General features: G+C 51.1%; 1 protein-coding gene across 11 annotated transcripts in view; it reads left to right on the top strand.

Moving 5' to 3' along the window:
- The window catches only part of ANKS1A (ankyrin repeat and sterile alpha motif domain containing 1A), a 106,911-nt gene that overhangs the window by 5,230 nt on the left and 77,437 nt on the right, over positions 1-24,244 (top strand). For 3 of the 11 annotated variants that reach the window (XM_035569061.1, XM_035569059.1, XM_035569062.1), the window contains exons 2-3: positions 21,893-21,973; positions 22,745-22,901. Coding sequence is in view for 2 of the 11 variants with exons in the window: in XM_050715293.1 (XP_050571250.1) it covers positions 9,642-9,715; positions 21,893-21,973; positions 22,745-22,901 (312 nt within the window). In the remaining 9 variants the exon portion in view is untranslated. Of the gene's footprint in view, positions 1-6,532; positions 6,572-7,717; positions 7,745-8,315; positions 8,343-9,550; positions 9,716-14,343; positions 14,396-20,663; positions 20,693-21,892; positions 21,974-22,744; positions 22,902-24,244 lie in introns of those variants that run through there. The other 8 variants (XM_035569058.2, XM_050715298.1, XM_050715294.1 and 5 more) reach the window with 8 other exon arrangements.

Here is a 24,244-nt window from a genome sequence, read left to right as displayed (position 1 = left end):
CAGGTAAGCAGGAAGCAAGACGTGATAGACCGTGATAAGTCAAGTGAGGAGGGAGCGCAGAGGTAGAATTAAAGATAAAGTCTCTCCCCAGGGGGCTGATGCACCACGATGTAATGCTAAAAATATTAGGCAGGGAAATAAACCCCGGCGGAAAGCCGGTGCGAACAGGAGAGGCAGGTGGTGGGGAGGAGGAGAGGCAGGAGAGGGGAAGGAGGTGGGGTTCTGGCTTTTGCCTCGGCAGCTGGTGGGGCTGGCAAAGAAGTGGTGGCTCGGAGCAAGCCCCGCAAGCAGCCTCTGGGTCCGCCGGCGTGGCACAACCGTCGGGATCCTGGGCGTCTGCTACGGAGTGGGTCCGGCGGCGTGCACGGGGGATTCACTCCGCCTGGAACATGCCTCGGGTCTTAGGGGGCACTTGAGGCTCAAGGCTGCACAAGTTTGATTTTGTTTTCTTGGCCGTTCCTTTGGGATGTTAGAGGCAGGAAGCAAGGAAACCATCTGCGGCTGGAAGCTCAGGCTGCGTTCAGGAGGTTTCGCCAGTAGCAGTGAGCGATGAATTGTGTTACGGCCAAACCCCGCAGAAAAAGCTGATTATTTTCCTCTATTGATGTCAAAAGAGTGGACCTTTGTTGATGGGAGGGGAAACCGAGGCTGCTGTTGAGCCACAGATTGCGTACGTAGCCTTCTGTAAGCGTATCGAGGAGAAACTTGGGCTGTGAATTAGGACTTTTTGTGCCCATCCGGTGTGGGGAAGGATGGGGCTGTAGCTTGGCGGAAAAGAAAACTAAAAATCAGGGCTTCGCATTTGGGGTTTCACATTTGTCCTTGAGCAGCTGGATGCCTTGAAGACGCGCTCGTTAGTGCTGCAGCTTCTCCCGGGGGTCCCAAACCTAGCTGCAGCGTCTCTGCCTTCTGCGCTTCCACCCACGCCGCGGTGCAGCGGGGCGCTGCTCAGCGAGGAGCTGCCGGGGCTGCGGCTCTGTCCCTGCGGGGCTGGTGGCGGCGGCGACCTCCTCGTGCGAGGGGAAATGAGGTGAGAAGCTTGGGAAGAGAGGAATGGCCGTGCGGGAGGTCGGGCTGAGGCTGTTGGGTTGTGTGTTCGTGGACGTGTTGTTATCACACCACGTGTGGCTGGGGCTCGCGGCTAAGAGGCGAGTCCTGCGGCGTTCGGCTGAGGTGGTGGCGGGGGCGGCAGCTCGGCTCCAAGGTCCAGGCTCCCAGGGCTGTGCGAAGGTGCACACAAAATAAAATACTTCCTTATCTTCCCCCAGAAAAAGGAAGTCGCTCCTGGTGCGTTCCTTTAAAGCAGGGCAATGCAGAAACCGCGGCCGGGTCTTTCACTTTTCTCGGGGCGGTGAGTAACAGCATCTCACCCAGTTTTAAACTGCCTTCTGTTTTGCACCCTGGCTTGCGAGCATTGAAGCAGGGCAGATCTGTAATTAGGTACGTGAGCGCTGGTCCTGCTACGAGTATGAGCACCAGGGGCGCTAGGCGTGTGCCGCTGCTTTCTTGTGCATCCTTCCCTGAGCACTTTCTAACTAACTCAGGAAGGCTGCAATTACTGGCGGTGACTCCTCAACGTTCTGGTTCTGTGTGATCTTCTAATTCAGCTTCGCAACATCTTCTTGGCCGCTTCGGTCGGCGCGATTCTGCGATTAGCCTTGTGTGTGGGGAGGGCTGGGTTTCCTTGCCGGGAGCTGGCTGCCTGACCTCGGACGGGTCACGCCAACAGCGCCCTGCTTTGCTCGGCGAAGCTGCTCATGCTGCGGGTTTCCCTTTGTAGGGGAAGGCTCGGCTTTTATGTCGCACCCGGGCCGGAGCGCACGTGAGCACCGTGTTGTGTGTGCGCCTCCCTTTCCGTGTGAGCCCCTGGGGAGAGGCACGCAGAGGGCAGCAGCCCTGTTTGCTTCGGCGTGGGTAGCAAAGAAGACTTTCAGGAGCTGCAGGGAGATGCGCCAGGGCTGTGCAGGGCTGGAGGGGCTGAGCTGAGCGGGTGAGCAGCAGGTGGGCGTCGATCGAAGTGCCCCAGCCCCAGAGGAAAATGCTCCGAGCGTGGCACGGGGCACAGGGATCTCGGCGAACTCTGAGCCAAGTGCCTCCGCTGCTGGGGCAGGCAGGGCCTCCAAGCTCTGCCACTTGTCAGCGTGCTGCTGGTGGCTCTGTACCGTAGGCGGGTGTCCAGGCTGGGCGAATGCTGCTGGCTCTTCGCTTCCCCTCGCTCTTTGCCCACGTGCTGAGCCCGTCGGCATCCCGGGACTTGCTCCCTGGGGAAGCACCAGCCTGATTATTGCAGGCGGAGGATGAGGGGGCAGCGGCCTAATTTAGGCTTTGCTGTGAGAGCTGCTCAGCAGGAGCGTTGTGAAGTACCAAGCAGGTTTCAGAAACACCCGCATGTTCGCGCGGGTTACCCCAAATGCTCAGAGAGAGGCTGGGGGCTAAGATGTGGTGTGAGGATGTCGGACGGGTCGGGTTGTGCTGAGGATGTCAGAGCTGCTGGCGGGTGTCAGGACCCAAATCATCGCAGCATCCCCTTGTGCTGCAGAGGCTGGGGCAGGAGCAGAGCCGAGCAGGCACGTGGCACGGCTCCCGGGGTGTTTTCCCAATCGCTTGGTCACGTTCCTGCCCAGGAGCTTTATTACAGCATCAGCAGTGCTTGCGTGACTTGTGCTCTGCCCCGTCACAGGAGGGACAGCAAAATGCATCCACGGCACACGTTTACTTATTTTCATGCCCTGATCTGCCTGGCTGGAGGGCTGGCCGGAGTCTCCTCCAGGGGTGTGAGGAGCCCGAGGACTGAGAAGGCGGCTTGTGCTCGGGGTGCCCGCGGGAGCACTTGGAGCCAAGTGCTGACGGTTTGGTTAAAACACCAGGTGCAGGCCTGAAAAATCCGCATCTTGAGGACTTCGGGGCTCGCTTTATTGATGCTGGAAGTAGCAGCTGCGTTCAGGGCGTTCGTGCAGAGGGATTTGTCCGTGGTTATCTGGGTGAAGTGGGTGTTTGTGAGACTGGAGCGGACCGAGCGGCTGCTTGCGATTCCCCGAGGGCTGTTTGAGCCGGGTGCCCCACCTTGTTACCCTACCACTGAGCTGGGTGGAGGAATTTCGGGCCCAAACCCGCAGCTATGTGAGTAAACGAAGATGAGATACTCGAGCAATGAGATGCTGACATTTCCATAAGGTACCTTTGGTCCACAAGCCTGAAACTGGAGAAACGTCTCCGCAGGTCTGAGTGTGCCCAGAACACGGGGCGTTGGGAAGGCAGGAGCTACGCAGAGTTATCTGGATGCTGGATGTTTAAGGAATGGGTTTTGGCACTTGGGAGGAAAATTTGAAGGCTACAGCCGAGCTTGGCCAGCAGTTAGCTGCTGAGAGCAGTGCTCTTGTCCTCCCCTGCTTTTGTTCCCTGTTACACACTCGAGTATTTGTGGGGCCGTGCCAGAGTGAATCGCTCCAGCTGGCGGATCCGACAGAAAACTTGGTGTGCAACGGCCCGGATCCCAGATCCAGTGGGGGGAATGGCAGAAAGCTGCAGGTGCGGAGGGGCAGGCCATCCCCTGCCCTCTCCTCCTGCTTGGAGAGCTGCTCTCCCGCGTGCAGCCGTCCCTGTCTGCGTCTGGGCTGCCCCAAAATATGGGGAATTTCTGTATTTCTGGAAGCGGAGCTGCTCCACGCTGTGACGTAGGTCCTGCGCTGCTCTGGCTGATTGAGGCTGCTTGGCAGAGAGCTGAACTTTCTAAAGATGAATGTACAAAACAGCGTTTGATATATTGGGAGCAGCTGAGCCAAGAAACGGCGCTCATCCAGCGGTCCCTTTTTTTTAAATGTAGCGCATTGTTTTAGTCAGATGGACGGAAAAGCGAGCAGGGTGGAAAAGAAAGAAGAGAAAGATGGGACGCGGAATAGAGGTAGTGCATACGGGTTACACCTGCGCCCATCCCACACCAGAAGGGAAACCCCTTTCCCAGCTGCGCTTGGACAAGGACGAGACGAGCTCCTGGAGGCTGAGCTCCTCCATCACGGCTCCCGGCACGAGCAGGTAACGCGTGCTGGTGCCTCGACTCCCAGGCCAGCCCTTGGCCCGCCGTGAGAAGCTGGCACCGAGCTGAATTCAGCCGGTTGTGGGGACTCGATCTGGGGGATCCTTCAGCCCGGCAGAGGGTACCTGCAGCAGGGACGGGGGAGCCTTCCAGCACATCTCTCATCCTCCAGCCTGCTCTCTTCAGTCCCACAGAAAGAGCTGCACCTCCGTGACACTGGATGTGGCGATCGGTTCGAGGGGAAGCATCCTCTCGAGGTGAAGGAGGTGCCTTTGGGTCTGGTGGTGGCTTTTGGCCCTGCCTGGTGCGGCGGTGGCGCTGTGCCTGCCCCAAAGAGCTGGCTCCTGGGCAGGGCTCGGCCTTGGAAATGAGAAATCCTATTTCACAGAAACTGGTAAAAATAAAAAAAAAAAAAAAAAAGACCTGTTGAGGATTGACTCGTTTCTATAGCAACAGGCTGGAGAAGCTAATACAGCTGCTCTCCGCAGAAAGGGGAAAAACAGGAATTGAAATATTAGTCCACCTGGGACCGCCGCTGTCAGCAACAGAAGGATCTTCGATAGTCTGATGGAGGGCTGAGGTGCTTAATTAAAGGCAGGGAGGGCAGGAAGATGCGGGCTACGCTTGGGAAGAAAGCGGCGCTGGAGGGCGTGCACGTGGCCCCTCTTGTGTGCGGGGCCCCGGGAGCCTGTGCGGATCACCACGGCTTCTTCACGCAACGTCTGAGGTTGCCCCTCTCGGGGGACCCCTCTGTGGCGTGCACTGGGAGATGGCCTTTGAGAAGTCTGGCTGAATTCTGGAGCTCAATTTTCTCGATCAGCCCTTAACTCAAACCAGGCGTGTGGAGCTTGTCTGCATGCTCCACAGCGACAAGTGCCGGGGCAGAGCTTTCTGTAGATGTTTGTCCTGGGAGGAAATTGTGCGGAGCACGAAGGATGTTGGATCAGGTGCTTGAGTTTAGAAGTCTGTTCTTCAATTGTGCTGTGTGTGTCTTCGGGTTGGTTTTGACTTTACTGCTGCCTAAACGGAGAATTTTAGCAGACTGTGGTGTGTTACAGCACCCTTAGGGTGGCTGTTTTCCCCGGTGGTTCAGGAAGGTGAGCTTTTAAAACGTCTGAGAAGCCCCGAGGTGCCAAGTGCACAGACCGCGTGTACGCACACCTTCCTGGCTGGATTTAGCCCACCTTGCGTGGCTGTTGAGTGATTCAGATTGAAATCAGTACGTACGTCTGAAACTAGATGGATGCTAAGGAAATTACCGAAGCTGCTTTTAGGGCAGGGGTGCGTGTGCGGGGCTTTAACCTGGCTCTCCGAGGGAGTCTGGGTTGTTTAGCTTAAGGAAAGTCAGGGCTTGAGTTCGTGTTGTTTAGGTTTGGTAAACCTAGATTGCATTAGCACTCTTCCCTTGTTATTCAAACACATGGTTTCTTTTAAAAGGAAATTAAATTTAAAAATAAACCTCAAGCTTTTTCCAGCTAGAAGGAAGTGTCTGTAGTGCTGCGTACCAAGGATGCAAGGACGCAGCCCTGTCTAAAAGCGAGTGCCATGAATAATATGTAAATACATTATCTCATCAGATTTGTATCTAATCCTATTGCCTGTTGTTTTTCAGACTCTTACGCCAAACAAGCCTGAAAATGTCATAGGTGGCCTTTCAAGTCTAATATTGAAGTGGGTTGGAAATTAGGTGAGATGACTTTTGCCTCATCCTAATTAAGGCACTATAAGAAATCCTTTCAAGTTTGGCATCGTGAAGTAAATTGCCTGGTTTTAAAATGTAATCCGATTAAAGGAGGCTAGTGCCTGCTAGGGTTTGAAGCTTGCCCATGCAGTGGTACGGAGCCTGATCCCAGTCTTCCTTACTGCTCTTAATTTTGGAAATCAGCACAATTTTCTAATTTTTTAGAAGGCAGGAACAGGTTAATGATAAAGACTTGACCTCTGGAGACTTGAAAGCTTTGCGCTCTGTCTTGGTTCTGATAAAGCGTTGGCTGTCCTGCAGGAGGTGTTCAGACGGCCTCGCTTCATCCCGTGATCCCCCGAGGATGACTTCAGGTTGTCTTGGAGCGTTGTTAGTAACTACCTGTGTGTAATGCAAAACTGCTTGCGTTCCTCTTGTGACGTTGGACTCCTCAAAGCTTTGTTTCAGCCTGGCGGAGTCCGGAGCAGTATGTCTGAACTGCTACGGCTCGTCTCCATTCAGTTAAAACCAGCTGAAAACACACAGAGTTTGGAGGGCGCGTGCACGTAGTGCTGGATTTGGTGGTTGGGGAATATTTCCTGTAGCCTCAACAGGAATCGTTTCACGGAGAGTGAAACAGGCCGTGTCCTTGGCATTCCTTTTCGCTGATGATAGAGACCTCAAAAGAGGAGAATTGGTTAAAACAAACAGAGTGCTGCCTTTCGGATCATCCAGCCTGGGGGACATCCTTCCAGCGCGACATGCAGCCTCGGTGCTGGCAATGGCCTGGCTGTGGGGGAGCTGCGGTAAGGAGCCCGCTCCTGCTTTCATCTCAAGCCTGGAAATGGGTTGCAGAGGTGAGAAATCTTACTCTGGGCTTCCTGCAGAGCCTGCACTCCAGAACAGCAAATGGTCTCTGACGTTAACCCGTGGGAGCAAGAAGTGGTTGCGTTGGGTGAGAAAGGCTTCGGTCACGGAGCTGGGTGGAAGCCGTGCAGCCTGCCTGCAAATCGGGTGTTGCTCTGTCGCCACCGGCTGCTGAGAAGTGGCTCAGAGGAGCCCTTCTGCGTGTGTCTGCCTCCTCCCAGAGGGTGATGGCTCCTGCAGGAGGGGTTTGCTGTGGGCAGAGGTTGCTCCTCGTGTTTGAAGCCCTAAGATGCTATAGCTTGTAAAATCATAGCTTATATATAGCTTCAAATATAGCTTCAAAATCATTCAGAGGAGAGGCAAGTCGCTGTTTTCCTTGGCCTCCCTCTTTGTTCTTACCACTGTTGTAGTGCCTGTGGTCTCATCCTTGTGCTGGGGCTTTTCTAACCCGAGCTGTCCCTGTTTGACTTCAATTCCCATGTCCAGAAGCAGCGGCGTGGGCTCTGCCGCCTGCTCGTTCGCGGTGTCCCTAACCGGCTTTGCAGATGCAGAGATAAAGAGGGTGAACGTCAGCGCTTGAGGTGTGGTTAGCAAATGGAAGAAATTTGAATCCCGAAGTAAACTTTATGAATGCTAACTGTTGCAATTAAATAGCATGTGGGTAAATATACAGTAAGGTGTTCTTTCTTGTGCATTGACCTTAACTGTTTTGTGGGACTTGAGTTTTTGATGTTATCTGAGTTGGAGGTAACTAAAAACCCAGAGTTCTCACGCTTGCTTTGTGCTTTTTATTTTAAATTCCTCGGTTAGAAAATCATGAGGAGAGGAGTTTGTGCTTTGCGTCTCAGAAGCTGTCAGTGGTGGGAAAGCTTTTGAAGCAGTCTGAAATGCCTTTGCACCCTGGTGGCTGTGTGGGTATGAGTTGTTACAGCTGAGATGCAGCTATTTGCTGGGTTGAAGTCGCAGTGACCCTGAACTTGTTGGGTTAATGGAGAGTTTTGTCCCTGCATAAGTTTGTAATCTAGCGGTCTGACTTGCGCATACATTCCTACTGTACATTAAAAACTGGGGCCGGGAGAGGCTGTGCCACTGGAAGCAGCTCCTGGCTGGGAGAGCTGTATTTAACCAAGAAACAGCCCAGAGCTGCCTTTGTGCACTTTCAAGTAAGTGGGCAGAATTATTTTCAAGATTTTGAAATGTTATCTTGTGTTGTAGATAGTCTCTGTAGAAAACATGTTTTCCTGGTGAGGAAGATGGATCTTTGTGGGGCTGGCTTGTCATCGTGCGCAGAATCAAGCCTGGCAGGTGGATAAAAACAGAGCTGGAAGCTTAAGGTGTGCAGGGAAACGTGGGGAAGAGCTGTTGGTTGTGCTGCCTGTGCTGTTACCTGCTCCGTTCAGCAGTGCCAGGGATGCCCACGGCTGTCCCCGAGCTCTCCAGGAGCGGTGCCTGCCCTCCTGCAGCTCCCCAGAGGCTGTTAGCAGCTAAAGGACCCTGGCATTTAATACATTTCGTTTGCCTGGCTGACTTACACGCCCCGTTTTTTTCAACTCTGACCTTCTCTCTGTCCTACAGATAGTGTAGACAAGTAATGACAACCTTACGGGAGCTCTCTCTGCGTTCAGAAACTATTTCCTACCTCAGCCCTTCGTTCCTGTGCCTGTGTCTTAGGCCGGATTTCACCGATGCTCCTGGAGGAAAGGGATGTTCCTTTTAGCTTCCAGCCCGGATTTCTTAAGCTTCCTAAAGAACTGTCATCCTGTGAGTCTTTAAGTTGATGCTTTCTCTGTTTGCTTGATGCGTGCCAAGAAGGAGCAGGAGCTTATCGCGACGCTCTGTGACTGGTGTGTCCTCAGTATTCCCGTGAAGCCCCTACAGGTCACTTTTCTGTTTGCCTTCTTACCACTGCTGCCTTTTGCTCCGTCCTTTCCCTGTTAGTTGCTTTTTGGGCATCCAATTAAAAAGCTCATCAAGAAGGAATTCACCCTGCAGTCAGTACCGTGGTATGTAGCCGCCTTGTTTGTGCCCCGCGTTGTTGGCGGTTCCTTTCTGGCTCGGCTCTGTCTTCTTCAGCCTCTGGGGACCTGTGATTAGGCCGGGGCACTGGGATTTGCCTCGTGCTTACAGCCAGCCTTGTGGGTGAAGCCGTGTGGTGGTGGTGTGGCTGGGGAGCCGTGGGTTACGCCGGAGGGCAGCCGGCCCCAAACGCTGAAGCGGGAGCTTTGCGGTGCCTCTGACTTCTCCACTGCCATGCTCCCTTCCTCCAGGGCCTCCTCTCCCATCCCGTTGCATTCAGGCTTTGACAGAGTGAATAATTTGCTTTTTACTGAAGCTCAACACTTCTCCCTGCTCGCATCGGCGCCGTGCGGGGCCTGGTCCATGCATGTGCCCTCACCCTGCCTGAGCACGCCTGGATCCGGAGGCCTCGTGTCGCTGCTCTCAGCAGTGTCACGAGGGAACGGGGGCGCTGGGTGGGCCCCCACCTAATTTTTATAGTCTCCCTGAGGCAGAAAGCGCACTCTCGATATAGCTGCTGGTAGAAAATAATTGCGTTTGCCTTATAATTGGTGTAGGGAGGGGTAATTCACTCCGTTTCTCTGCCTCTGCGTTGCGCGGCCTGCTTGCCTGCTGCTCATCTGCTCCAGGTCAGGCGCCGGCCTGCAGCGTTTTAGGAGGCGGTGACGTGACAGGGACAAGGGACATGGAGGCCAAAGGGGGGTCTGAGTCTGTTGGGGCCTGAAGGATGGGGGGGAACACAGGGGTATTTAATTTCTCTATGGAACACATATCTAAGGCGTCGCGAACCAGGAGGAGGCATCCGTTTGGGTGAAGTATCTGCTTCCTGCTAGAAATCCCAACCCCCCACTGAGATATATATGGGGTTAGATCATTGTGGGTGCTGGGAATAAGTAGGAATTTGGATCTAATCCTGTTGATTTCATCCGACAACAAAAATGTAGATGGGTTGCAGACTAGGCAGTGAGGGTGATGTGTCCTGCCATCCCGAAACACTTCATCGGTGCCTCAATTCCCCATGTGGGGCAGTGACAGGCGCTGGGAATGAAGAGCTCTCTGCCGGTGTTTTTTGCACGACTTCCTTTCGGCAATATTTTTACTCCAAGCTCGGACCTTTGGTGAGTCTGACTGTCAAAAGGGAGCGGCGCAGATGGATGGGTACAGTTGGAGACACACTGCTCTATTTCTGCTGTTTGACTGTCACGTCCCTGGGGGTTCTGTAGCCTGGTAAATGAGCTCTCAGGAAAGGAAAGGGGGGAGGGAAACACAGTGCAAGTTTGCCAGCTGTAGCCAGCCTAGGCACTGCAGCGTGAGCTGCTTTGGTATTTTCTGATCAGGAAATTGTGGCTGCTCAGGCAGCTCGCTGCCAGCTCTCTGGAAGTGCTGGGTAGAGGGAAGGGGAAGGCTGGCACCTTGCTGAGGAGCTGTGGGTCAGCAGGACCCTGCACCAGCTCGATATGTCCTGCTAATTTTCCCTGCATCTGCTTTTATTTTTTTTTTAACTGTTTACCCCTCCTTTTAGTTGCATTTTCCCTCCCTTTAGTTGTATCTTCTGCAGTAAGTACTGCGGCAACAGTACAGCTTAGCTTCAAATGAAGAGCGAGGAGTGCTTACCTTAGCAGTGCTGCTGGTTCCAGTTCACCGTGCTGTGATACTGTCAGCTCCAGGCTGTTTAATAGGACTTCCGTAATGCTGCTCACTTTATTGAATTCCTGCAGGGATGTTTTGCTTCCTTTTGTTCATTTTCTTTCAAAACCCGTCCAGTCAGATGCGAAAGAGAATTGCTAAATACCAATTTCACAATGAATCGATCTCATTAAAAGGTTTGGAAGCTTTTAGCAATTGTTGTCAAACTTCCCCTGTCCCTTAGAGGTCAGGTTCTCCACCTAGAGCTAGGCAGCTTTTTCAGCTGCAGTGCTTCAGGTAGAATCCTACGTCTGAGCGTTGGGTAGTCGAGGTTTGCTTCCTGACAAATTTGGGCATTCCAATTTGGAAATACAGTTAATAAGGTAGTAGTGGAGGCTGCATCTCAAATTCATGTGTGTGCATTAGATACTAGAGGAAAACTCTCTTTAAAATGACTCCAGTGAGCATTTTCTCTTCTTTCCTTCTGAAATCTCATCTTTTCTGAGATCCCTTGTTTCAGGAACAGTGGTGTTGTTGAGCCAAAAATGCGAAGGCTCCAGGGGGAGCCTGTGGGTGGTGACACTTGAGTATCACCTTCCTTTTTTCCTTTGTCTCTTCCTAGAAGCGTGCTGCCCTTGGACCGGGCGTGGAGAGGGGAATGCTCCCTCGCACTGCACACATCAGAAACCAGAGCTCCTGGCCATTCATCCCTGCAGATGCTTTTGTTGTTTTCACGGTTGAATTTTTTTTTGCACTTTTTTCAGCAAAGCTGTGTTTAGATCTGGCCCTCCGTCCTCTGTCATCAGTGCCAGCATGCAGAGCCCATGCTGTAGGAGCTCTGCTCCATTGCATGTAATCAGCTGGAAATGCTCTCGTAATGGGAGCAGATTGCAGAGCGAGTGCCTGTAATGGTTTTAAGAATAAAGGGCAGCGTTTGCACTCAAACCAGAGCTGGCTCTTCTTCCCCTGCAGCTATTTGTTTCGCCTCCTGCTCCGAGGGGCCCTTTGATGTAGGGAACGTGCACAAGTGACCCATCCTGCCCGTCTGCGGCTGCATAATGCGGGAGGTGACAGCCCGCCTCACCCCCCACCATACATTAAGCTTAAAGAAATGCATTTGCACTGCCAGGAGCCATCTGTAAGGGTAGGGGCCGCTCTCTTCCTAGCAGGGGATTTCAGCTGGGGTGGATGTTTTTCTATTAGTGAAGCCAACCTTATTCTGTGTCCTTACAGCAGGAGCCTGGGGTCCCAGAGGTTCAAGGCGGTGGCTGCGGTTCTCGTGCCATCGGGCTGGGTTTTGCAGCCTGGGATGACCTCCTCCCGCTGAGCTTGCCTCTTACAGCTCCTGGACCGATCCTTTGTGGGGTTGCTGTCACTTTGAGAACTTGCACAGATCTCCTGGTGTCTGCTCAGCCCGTCTCCACATCTCAGCAGCGAGGGGTTCTGCGTTTGGAAAGCAAAGGAGCAGCCTGGCTGTTAGAGGCTCCGTTGCTGCGTGGTGTGGCTGCCCTGGTGGAAATGCTGTCTTTTTTTGTTTGTACCTCATGCTCTCAGGGCTGTTTGGGTTGGGCAGTGCACGCTGGACCTGCTGGCAATCTGTTGTGTAGCTATTGCTTCACGCTGAAAATGAGCTGGCAAAATGAACGCACGCGAGGGGTGGCAGCTGGGGGTCTCGCCCTGTGCCTCCGCAGGGGGCCAGGCGCATCTCTGGCCGCTGCCATGTGTCAGCGAGCAAGATGGACTGAATCGCAGCGTTTGCCCCTGGTTCCCTTGCCAGCAGCTCTGCCTTCTCTGCTGGGTATGGTGGGAGCAAGCGTCTGCTTTTGGAGCCTGGAGCTCCAGCAGCTCCGGGGCTGGGCTGTGGTGGTGTGCGTGGCTTTGTCCGCTGGGTCTCCTGCATGTGCCCGGCCCTTCTGTCGTGTGAAGGTCCTGCTGTTCCCTGCCCAAGCTGTCATCACGTAGTCGAGTTTGGGATTGATTGACTTGGAGGAAAATTCACCTTTTTAACCTTTATGGGCTCCAATGTGTCTGGTGGGTTGTAGGGAAGGATCTGTGTTTGTTGCCTTAAAGTTTAGTATTTTAATTCTTCTACTGCATGCATGCAGAGTTGATATTGCCAAATAATTGGCAAGCGCTAAAGAGTAAGCCCTGAAGCTTTCAAGACAGACCGGCTTCGGTCTTCTTGTTGCAGTCCTGATGCTGAGAGGACAGGGAAGGTGTACGGGGAGGTGCAGACCTGTCCTGGGGCTCGGACTGTGCGTGGTGGCATCAGTGTCCTGCAGTCGCAGCTTTTCCAGGTGTGCTTCCCTCCAGCTGCCTTGCAGGTGTGCATCCCTTCCATGCGTGTTACATTTAGTGTGATGGGATTAATTGTCTCAATCTTTTTGTCCTGTATATTCCATATCACAGTTTAGCACTCGTAGTAACGTGCCAAGTACTGTACTGGAGAGAAGGGTGGAGGTAAACGGGAGCCTTAAATGAGCTGGTAGCTGTGACTGCGCGCTGGTCTTCCACCATGCAGTTGATTCCGTGTGTTATCTTCGTGTCTGTTTCTTGAACATGACAGAAGGTGTCCTGGAAGTCCTGGAATCCCCACGGGTGGAAGCGTGTGCCTTCCTCCTGGGGCACTGAAAGGAGTCTCTGTGGATGGAGTTCTTTGCACTGGGCTGGACGTGTCCCCGGGCTGGAAGTACGCAGCATTTCAGTGTGAAGGCGGGCATGGGGGAGTTGTGGGTTTGCTGACTTTGTGCCAAAATGGCCCCGAAGGAGAATCAGAGGGGTAAATGCTGTTCAGCCTGTCATCCGTGTTCTTGAGTTTAGTAGGGAGCTGAAGTGTAGGGGGGTGCGGAGCTTTAGGGGAGGTGCAGATACCAATCAAAGAGCAGCAGAACCATTTTTTGCCTTGTGCTACGATGGAAGCAGTCTCTGGAGAGCAAGGGGAGCGGAACCCAGTGGGAAGGTGGCAGAATCCTGTAACGGCCTTGGTGCAGATGGGTGCTGCTGGGCGCCTTTGGGCGCTGCCTCCTCGCGGTCAGCGGTCACCCGAAGCCGTGCCATTCCCAGTGCACACACGTGGAGCTGGTTTGCTTCCTCTGCTTTGTCCGTCGAAGGCACGTTCCCACCATCGCCCCGGCTGAAGGCACGGATCCTTCTCTTGGGAAACGTCAGCTTTACATCCCGCTGTTGGAAACTGGGCGGCCAGACAACTGTGCTGTAAAGGAATTTATATTTTTCTCACTTGCCAAACCTACTTTTGGCCAAAACTTTGAAAGGAAGGAAATCCAGATGCATGTAGGAGATTGAAAAGTTACTCTCACAAGAACTGCCCCCCAGCTTTTCTTTGTCACAACATTACAGGGCTCTGGTTTCTCCCTTTAACCACTCTTTCCTACCTGAGAAGTAGCTGAGATGAGACTTACTTTCCCGCTCTTGTTTTTTAAAATATCCGTGAGTTTTCCTGGTTGATGTGATGCAGGACACTTTTAGTTTCATACTTTCACTTAACTGCCCCTCTTGGGTGCTAGGCCAAGTGTGGGTGGTTATTTCCATTAGAAGTTGCAGATCATTAGTTAAGATTTGCTGATGTTTTCGAGCACCTCTTCTGTGGAAACAACATCCCCTGATGAAGGTGTTCTCCGCCAAGGAGAGCGGCTCATGGTGTCCAACAGAGCCATCTGTGAGTGAAAAGGAGCTTTGTGAATGCAGCTGGTGAAAGCACTTGGTGGCTTCCAGAAAGCTTGCTCGATACACAAATGCAGCTGCAAAATAAATAAATTCTCCCCGTAAACGCGTCTGTAAGTCGGGAAGCTGCTGTTCGGTGGGGACACTCCCTGTTCAGGGAGACCCGTTCGTGCTGCAAGGTAAAGCTTCCAACGGGCTTCCACCGCGTTCAGGTTTGGTGATTTGTTAGGTGTTTGTGCAAGGAAATGCATGCGCTGGGGAGCTGTGTTCCTTTTCGTGCACTTGCAAGGAGTTTTCTGGAAATAGCTGCCTGCAAATTGGAGTGGAGGGAAAAGCACCTCCGGCAGGCGCTGAATCCTTCTGTGCGAAGCGTGCTGTGTGTCGTCCTCACCCGTTGGCTCTCATTGCGCACACGATTGTCCTTCCTCGATAGATCGGCTGCCTGACTCGGCTCTGGCTGCTGCAAGCCCACGTTTCTGTAAGGAAAGAAGGTATGTGCTGGCAGCGTGGGAGATGGAGACAGAGAGATGCGCATTGCTGCTGCGTGAACTGCCGAAATGGTGGTGTTACCTCTGCTGTTTCGTCATGCTTTGCGTGGGCTGGCACACCATTAATCCCATAGCTGCAAGATTGGGGCCGGCGCACCGTTAGTCCCAGAGCTGCAAGACCGAGACTTGTGCTGACCGCCAGAACTGAGTCATCCCCACGTTAACAGCATCTTTTCTGCGGAGAAGTTGGCGTCGTTTTCCCCGTCTTGGAAGGAGCCCGGAGTTAGCATGCTTTGTGGGTTTAGGAATGATGCTTAGCAGTCTTCGGCGTGTAGCTCAGCAGTCTCTAAGTGGCTGCACATTTAATGCATGCGCCTCTGGACTGTGGCTTTAACCTCTGCACCGTGTCTCGAGGATCCAGATTTCCTGGAATGGTGTGTGCAAATCCCGGCAGGATCAATTTGTCTGCTCTGGTGCTTTTGTTCTTTTCACGTTTGAAAACCAGCTGCTTTGCGCAGATGTTTATGATCCCAATGTTCTTTCCTTATAGGTGTTGCTCTCCCGCTCCTGTGCATTAATTGCAGAGTAAATTTCTGCTTTGCAGCCCAGAACTAACTGCGTTTCGGTGGTGATTTTCACATATCATAAGTGCTTTCTGGAAGGGAGAAGGATTAAAAGCAGCGGGTACACGGGTGCTGACACCGTAGCAGCCGAACAGTCCTGTACTCTCCAGCGTGTTAATTCTCATGATCGGGTCGGTGATCTGCTTCCTCTAATCTGAGATTTTTAGGCCCAAGAGCAAGGACTCGGTGACTTCCAGCAGGCAGGAAGCGTGGCAGATAACCTCGTGGGCGTTTTAAGAAAGCGTGCTGAGAATTGCACCTTTTGAGCTGCCTGTACACAGCCTCACTGCTCTGAGGGCTGGCAGCGCCGTAAATCCAGACCTGCTCTTTACCCATGATCATTTGAGCTCTGTAATCCTGTTCTGATTCATTTCACCATCAAGAGTTTTTCGGAATAACTTACTGCTTGCAGTGGGGGGATTTCTCTGTGGTTTTCCCGGCAGCTTTGGGAATATTCTCTGCTCTGACTTCCCTGTGTTTTCCAGTGGGAAAAGCTGGTGGCCTTCAGCTCTCATTGAGGTCTTGCAGACCGAGCTCTGCAGCATGTCCTTGCTGACAGTTCTTGCCTGCGGTTTCCCCAAGTCCAGAGGCACTCGAGAAGCATGTGTGACACTGGCCCAGATCACTCAGCTTCTTCCCTGTCATTCAAGTACATGAAGTTGCGTTTTTAGCCTTGTCTTCTGTGAAAAGGAAAATTTTGTTCTGAATTATTGCAGAAAAACTAACAAAAAACCCACAACAAAACCCCACAAAATGAAACAACCCTTATCTCTTCCCTTCAGATCCCTTGGCCCGTAACAGAGCTCTTCTGCATTGTGTAGAAGGTAATTACTGCACTTGGTTGTGAAATGCTTGGCAACGTCATCGTGTTTGAAGTGATAAATGTGAATTACCACATGTTGGTTTTTTTTTTTCTGATAGAAAAATGGAGGCAGTGATGTTGGTGGGAGAATTTTTATGTATAGCAAATGCTTCCTGGGCAGGACTGGAATGCAAAGCAGGACTTCTATGCGCATTTACAGTGTTGGGATTCTCTGTAAGGCATCGTGCAATTATCCTCTGCATTGCATGGCCACCCACATTTTCTATAGCAGGTCTGAATTTCTTTATGTAATTGATAAGACAACACAGCTGTAAAATGGCGATGCCAGGCTCTTCAGTATTGCGCTTGTAGTGCTAACTGCTGCAAAAAGCACGATTTTTGATGATCCAGAAGTAGCAGGCGAAATTAAGCTCCCCTTGATCTGGGTGCTCGATGCTGGCCCGAGCAGAAGAGCTGAGGCAGACGGGTAGACTGAGTTCCTCGGCTCACTGGGTCGGGAGACTTGAGTTTGGGAAGAGTCAGCAGAACAGAAAGAAAACGGGGGCCATGAAAGGCACGAGAGGGTGGCAGTGCAGGCAAGAAGATAGGAGAGCAGCCAAGGAGTGTTGGGTGGAAGCAATCATCCCAACTCCTTACAGCAAAGAAAAATCTGGACGAGGAAGTTTAATGACCTCTATAAGGCAGAGATCACTGCTTTGGCTTCCTTTGCGGCCTCTCCGATAGCTGGAATCTGAGCGGGTTGCTCGCGGAGGTCCTTCCTGGAGCCTGCCAAGAGGGGCTGAGAAAGTATTGCTTGGGATTTAGCCACGTTCCCCCCTGTCCCAGGAATATTCTGCTTTAATCTTCTCCAGCCTGCATCAGCAGTTTATTTTTGGGAAAGCTGTGGTGTTCTCTAGTGGGGGAGGCACGCGAGGAAGGGGTCGCAGCTCTGTCCGAGCCCTGCTGTGCCGTGCCTGTTCCTGTCTGTGAAATGGGCACAGCGCTGCTTCTCTCCAGCAAAACTCAAGTCCTTTCTAACCTTAAATTCTCGCACGAAGCATTTGAGTTGTTTGTGTTATCGGTCTGCGAGCAGGAAATACCAAAAGAGGATTGTGTTAGCGTGGCAAGAATCTGGGAGTTGTGTGGATATTAATAACGGGGCCGTGTGTATGGGCCGGCTCGCCTCGTCCTCCGGGCAATGCACCGGGAGTTCATCGGCCTCCAGCCCTAACTGCCCTTGGGGCAAGCTGTCTCTAAGGCATTGAACTTGGACTCCAAACATCTGGGATCGGTTCTCAGCTGCTTTAAACTTCCTTTGTGACCTTGAGCCGAGGCGCTTGTGTGTGCTGGACCCAAAGCAGCGACAGTGCCGGTATTGCATTGTGCGTCAAGTCTTCACCACCGAGCGTGTAAATACACCGGGGTGGCGATGGCCTTCAGCTGCCTGCACACACACAGGTCCTGAAGTCTTTGGGTGCTTCTGTAACCCAGCTGAGACTACAAACCAGCTCTGAAAACTCATTTGACTTGAAAAAATTGGATAGTTCTTCAGGGCAGTTGGCCTTTGCTGTAGCCCATTGCCCCCAGACAATTTGGTGAGTAAAGTTACTACGGTCAGGAAGAAAGAAATGGAAAAGCAAGAGGACAAATATCCTCCTGTTTAAAGGAACTCTTGGGTTTGATCGTGACCTAAAGCAATGTGCTTTATTCAGCATTTTTTTTTTTTTTTTACAAACAGGAAGCTTTATTTAAGAGGCTACAGCGCTTGCTGAGTCACGGAGCAAGAAAAGCTGAGTGCAGGAATTAGTTCAAACAAAACAGATTTTGCAGATTTTCAGAGCTGCTCTTGTATCCTTCCTTAAGCAGGTCAGGAACATTGCTGCACCAGCGTAGCATGCAACAGGGAGGTGAAATCTAGGTGATGTTCGGAGAGGTTTGCTTTCATAACAGATGCAGCAAATATAAAAGCAACCCCCCTTTGATGTGAAGGGCTTTTTGGGGACTGGGGGAGAAAAGAAAGCAAACACCAGTGGTAGTCGGATTGGCTCCAGACCTTCTCTGAACTTTATTGGGACCTGGTATTTACAGCGTTCTCCTTCCCGTCCAGGGATCTGGTTTTGTGTTTAATTAGAAACAGCCCCGAATCGCACTGTACGTCGATAGGACTTGGCTTTGTGCTCTGCTTCTCCCCACGCTGCGTTTCCATTTTACAGATGAGAACGCTGGGATCTGGAGGGAGACCTTTTCCCAAGGCTCCGTGACGCAGCAGGGAATAAAACCCTCGTGGCTTTCGGAGTCGTCATCCGCGCACTGGCTCAGCGTTAGGATTTCCTGCGTTTTGTTCTGTCTTGTCTGGTTTTGCTGAAGGCAATGTTTCTGCTGCCCTGTTTTTGAATGACTTCCCTTCTGCCTTGTAAAATCGGGGCAACAGGTCTGTCAGGAGATGCTGTGAAGATGAAATCAGTCATGGAATATCCTGAGCTGGAAAGGGCCCATGGGGATGGTTGGGTCCAACTCCTGAGTGACTCAGTCCTTGACAGTGCACGATCTCACAGCATCACACATAAGTGCTTATCTGTTTTCCTTGCTTCATTTCTCATCTGAACCAGGAGGAGGTAGGCACTGTTCCTTACGTATTTGTCCAGGAAGAGTTCCCAAAGAGGGGCTGGCTGAGCAGAGCTTCGCGGCGTGCTCTCCGTATCAAAAAGCTCGAAACGCCTGCGGGACCGACGTCGTTCCCAGGAAGCCTGGAGGCAGCTTGGCTGCAAGAAGTGCAAATCTGTCCTGCTTCACGCAGGGGATCCTGGAAGGGTTCTTCGTAGACTGCTTCCAGTTGGGGATTTTCTCACCGCATGTTCTCAAAATGTTTTCTGTCGAGCTCGGGGTGTCTTCCTTTAAATAGCAAAGCCCGTTTGTTCACGTCGCGTTCTGGAGACGTGTGCGGCTTCAGAGTGCTGCAGGCTGATTCAGGGATGACAGCAGGGTGGTGAGTGGCTTTCTCTGCCTTTTCTGAACTTTCCTGGACGGTTGAGTCCTGGCTGTGACCTTGGCAGATATTTACAGCTTTCACCCTGTTCTGTGTGCTGCACGTTAGGAGTTGGTAACCTCCTGATGCTCACAAAGCTGCTTGGTGAGGGCAGGTTCTTGCTGAGTTATTCCCGTTGACGTAAACCTTTGTAACTTTCCCTGTCTGGCCTGAGAAGGTGTGACAAACTCTTGGTTCAAAGAGTTAATCCCAGAGTACCCACCTCCTCTCCCATGGTGGTGGTAGGGAGCGTTCCTACTATTTTCCTACTGTTTTGTTTCTGGGGGGTCTGCCACAGTTCCTACAAGTAACGCCCGAGACGTCGTTCAGCTCATCCCGAAGATGCACCAGGCACTGCGAGTACTGCTCTGCAGGAACTGCGGAGTCTTTCAAAATAATCTTCCTGTGCTGATGTTTTTCTGTTTCTGCAGCCTGTAGTAGGCTTCTTTTTCCTGTGTTTAGATCCCAAATAAGAAACTCAGGATCTTATCTTAGCCTGTCACTCTAATGCTATGCATTGCGTAAATAAAAATGGGCTGGAAGATTTGGTTTCTGTTAAGTCAGGAGAACTTTGTGGTGTTCCTAGCAGAGCTGGAGAGGAAGAGGAGGGAGGAGATTGATAGACTCCCACTGCCGTCCTGACATCTGCATATAAATAGTTCTCTTCTTAGATCCTTTCCAACTGAACTTCTGGGTGATTTGACCTTTCTTTGATAAAAGCTTTCTGTATTTCCAAGACCGGGTAAGGGTGGGGTGGAAGGGAAGGATACAACAGCTCTTTTAAAAATATCTTCACATCCCAGCAGTAGATTGCTCCCATACCCGGAGCTCAGCATTGAACCTGCTCCATTGTGGACTCCAACTTTTCTCTTCCTTTGAGTTGCTGGAGGGAGTTTTGAGTTTTTTGAGTGCTCTAAAACATCAACCAGAAAATGTCTAAGGAGGTTTTAGGGAAGTGTTTCTCCTTGCAAGGAGGCCGTGCTGTGGTGGGAGATGGCTTCCGTGGGCTCTGCTTCCCATTCTTGCTCTCCACTGGATGGGTCCCTTTGAGCAAGTGACGTGGTTGATGCTGCTTACACTGCTAATCTTGGTTTTCCTTACTTCATAAATATTCCTTTCAGCTGAAGTTTAAATGGTGCTGACTCTTTGTATGTGTGCTCTGTAGGTTTTGGAGCTCAGCATCGGAATCCAGCTCTGTTCAGCATGTGAAATGGTCAGACCCTCTGGCCTTGGTCAGGTTAGCAGCGTGTGCGGGGGTGTGTGCAGTATTTATAACTGCTCCAGACTATACACAAGGCTTCTGGCACTAGCTTTAACCATTAATTGCCACTTTAAATCCAGCAATAAGTTGTTTGGGCCACCGCACAGCATGAGCCCACTGCCAAGAGTAAACCAGGGGCTGCGAATGACTCGGGTCCCCTTCGTACTTAGGACTGTGCAGCTGGATGGGGTAAGGCATTTCCTGGACTCCATCCTATAGTTCTTGGTGTCTCACGTCTCCAGGACATAGTTCAAGCCATCGTCCTGCAGATGATGCTCGTGGCACTTGGAATGCACCGCGTGCATACGGGGACTTGCTGTTCGCTTCTGAAGCTCAGAGCGGTGAGCGGGGCAGGAGTGCCCCTGGATAAACCTCCTGATCCTTTGCAAATTGGATTTTGTGGCTTACTTCCCTGTTCCCTTGGATAAAGTTTCCCCTTAGCTCCTCCAGTGGAGCTCGGGGCTGTCTCAGGACTCCAGAGCCCTTTATAGTGGTCTGCTGGATCAGGCATTGCGTGGCGGGGAGAGACTTTCCATTTAATTTCCATTTCACAGGGTGCTCGTGAATCCCACCTGAAACGTGTTGGAGAGTAAGTGTGCTGCTTAGTTTACTTCTGAATTTCCGCTTGGTCTGCACAGGATCTCTGTTGGTTTGGTGCCTTTCCTGCTGCTTTTATACACTGTGGCGTACCGTTTTTCTGTCTGGGAGCCCTCTGGTAATGACTGTTATTTTAGAAAACCCAGTAACTGCTCAGCCTGCCTCTATCATACGGTGAGTCGTGGTGATTACGTGCTGGGGAGGAAATGAAGTGATCAGGGAAGGCCTACTTCATGGGGGGGGGGAGAAAGCAACAGTTAACTTTTATTTAAAACCAATTAAATTGGGGTTTAGTGGGTGCTGTTAACTTCTACCCCGAGTTTCAAAACAAAATAAAGGAGTGAAGTGTACACCTTTAGGTAAAGAAGGGTTGTCTAGGCTTATAATAAATCCTATATAACTCTTGGAAGTATTAAGTTTGAAGTTTGAAACAGTCCGGCACACAGGGAACGATGGGTTGTGATGGGGAGGAGGATGTTGAGGACGGGTTTGTTGGCTTTGAAGAACGTGATGGGTTGGGTTCGTGTGCCCTTTCTGGAAGAGGACGGCCGCGCTGGTGAGCGGTGCCTGACGTGGTTCCAGCAGAACCCAACTCCTTCGGCAGCAAGGTCGAGAGCAGAGCCAGCTTCTTGCACACGTGTTTCTGCACTGTTTTAAATAGGACACCGGGGAGGGATTAGAGGGCAGGTTAATCCTGAAATCCTTGGTGTTCGACTTCTGAACAAGGGAGGGAAGTGTTCGCAGAAGCTCCGAGACCACCTACTTTTTCGTATAGGCTTTCCCAAATCCATCACGATCCTTTGGAGGGGTGTGATTTGGGGTTGGGTTGATGGCTTACTTCTCTTGTGGTCAACTTTAATAGACACATCTTCCGCTGAAGATGCTTTTTGGTAAGCACGTGTGGCTGAAAGATGCCTGGAAGCAGGGGAACATGGGAGCTCTGATTTTAAAAACTCGGTCTGATGAAGCATCGAGCGGTGATCGTGCTGTGTGCTCTGTGACGCTAACCCCTCTGCTGGACGCAGCGCTGTGCGGTCTGTTCTCTGCGTTACTGCTCTTAACCACAGCTGTCCAGCAGCCACCAGTTTGCTTCCAGATAACCAGCTCGGCGCGAGGAGTCTGCTGAAAGTTGCCAGCTGTCCGTTTGTTTGGTGTATGCCTAAGTGTTCCCTGTACGTTTTCTGTCTTGCAGCATCTGGAGAGGGCCAAATGTGAACTGCGTTGACAGTACTGGATACACTCCCCTGCACCATGCTGCTTTGAATGGTCATAAGTGAGTCATCTTATAATGCCTTTGGTCACAGGGGTCTCTAGGTGCTTTACAAGCTACGGTTTGTGTAATTCACTCACCCATCTAATGCTGTTCCCTCTGAAACGTGGCAATGGTGCAACACTACACCATCTTCAGGACGAGAAGTGAACACCAGTGCAGCAAAGCTATAGAGGCTTTCGCTGCTGCACGGTGTGAATATACAGCTTTTTCAAAATTTGGCAGAACGCTGAGGTTTTCAACCACCCTTTTATTTGTAAACAATTTGGATAAGTTATAGTGAGATATTAACAATGGCTTCTCCAGTAGCAGTCCTCTGCAGTCTGTCTGGTGTCCAATGTGTTGCTGTGCCTGCACCACCTAAAATTTGCTTTTGTGTGTTATTACATTTTTAAATAACTCTGGTCTTCAGTGTGGTAAATCTTGTTTTGTTCACTGCTACCTGAGGTACTGAGAAATTGAATAGAGTTAAAATCTTTTTTTGTCTTCATTGTGCTGGTGCAACTTACTTTTCACCAGAGTGGCTTGTGGATGACTTCAGTGGCTGTTCAGCTCTGTTAGTATGAAGGTAGCAGAGATCTTCCCTAGACTCAGTAGTCGTTAATTTCTTTCCTTGGGCAGCATTTAATAGGAATGCTTTAAGATCACATTTCAAGAGGATCTCTGAAATACATCTGTTCAGATGAATTTTTTTTTACAGTAGTCTTACTGGGGAATGTAAGCTGTGAGACGAGGACTGCATGTCTTATGGACTCGAGTCTCCTTTTCTTGCAGGGATGTGGTGGAAGTTCTGCTGAGGAACGATGCGCTCACCAACGTAGCAGACTGTAAAGGCTGCTACCCTCTTCACCTGGCAGCTTGGAAAGGAGATGCAGACATAGTGAAGCTCCTCATCCACCAGGGACCGTCGCACACTAAAGTGAATGAGCAGGTCTGCGTGTTTTTCTCTAATGCTCTGTTGAACCATTTCCCTCGAATGGAAAGAGACTACTTCAGCTGACTCCTGACCCTCCCAAACTAGCAGCAGTTGTTATAAAGTTAATTGCTGGTGGGATAAGGAGGGCGCTGCCTAAAGCAATACCTCCAGGTCTGAGTTAGTGGTTGAATCCTAGGGAGGTATACAAGTTTTTCTATACAGAGAGCTGTAAATGTATCTTAAGAGAACCCCTCAGCACCTAGGAAGTGTTCTCCTGCTTTCATACTGGGCTTCTAAAACTAACACAGTTTTTCCTTTCAGTTGCTGGATAACTGAGAAGATTTCTAGTGCTGTCAAAGGATACATTGGCTCCCTTCTTTTGGGAACTAATCGAAGCAGCTTTGTTTAGTCTTTGTTTGGCCATGCTCTCTTAGCTACTCTCCTGGCTTGCCTGTAGCACTTGCTCCAGTTAACTAATTTGTAAGTTGTAAGATAATTTTAGCTCTACCTCACCCCACATAAATCCCTAGCTTAATCTTAATGATTTTTTTCTCAATCAGGCAAGAAAAACAACTTGTAACTTCCCTGTGGCAGTCAGCAGGTATCTCATAATTCCAGGGGAACTTCTGACATGCTACTGCGGGAAGTCCCAAATAATTATTTTGCTTGAGACTTTGTATAAGTGAATTGGTTGACTGAATGAGGCCAGCTGAGCAGAGTTTAGTTTATGGTTTTTCCCTGTGTCTAGGGCAGAAATCAGTAACAGGCTCAAATCAGATGATTAAAGCTACAGTGGCCCTGGGTTGTCCCCACCCTCATGGAGGGATGTGTCCTGTCCCATGAATCAGCTCCTAACCACTCAGGTTTTCATCCAGGTGGAGGCAAGTAAACCAAAATAAGCTTCTGCCTTAGTACCACAAGGCTAAAAATGTGTATCCATTCAGGAGTTAATTCACAAGTAGGTCAGATACTCATGGCTCGAGGTTCGCAGAATCTGTCAAAGTTGAAGTGAACATCTGGGAGCTGCGAGTTTCTGCTGTTTAATTTTGATCTGCTACGTATACTTTTTCAGAAGCCGAGGAGCAAACTCCCCCTTCACGGAGTTGGGTTTAGGAGTCCCAATTCTGCTTCCAGCCGCGCTTTGTGGGGACCAGAGTTTTCACGCCTAAGTGTTCTGTTCCGCAGTGTAAGGCAGCTAACTTGAGGCACCAGACTGTTCCGAGGCTAAATGGTTGCTTCTGAAGCATCATGAATTGAAAAATATAGTGGTAATGCTAATCGCTACCACTCCTCAATTGAGCAGGAATTACTAATAGTGTGTGTTTTACTTTCTTTGTTGATAGCTTTCCAGCTTGGAG

Source organism: Cygnus atratus, chromosome 24, assembly GCF_013377495.2.
Source record: "Cygnus atratus isolate AKBS03 ecotype Queensland, Australia chromosome 24, CAtr_DNAZoo_HiC_assembly, whole genome shotgun sequence".
NCBI classification, from domain to species: domain Eukaryota; kingdom Metazoa; phylum Chordata; class Aves; order Anseriformes; family Anatidae; genus Cygnus; species Cygnus atratus.
Note: the sequence above shows the minus strand (reverse complement) of the source record. Positions and strands in the feature narration are given on the sequence as shown.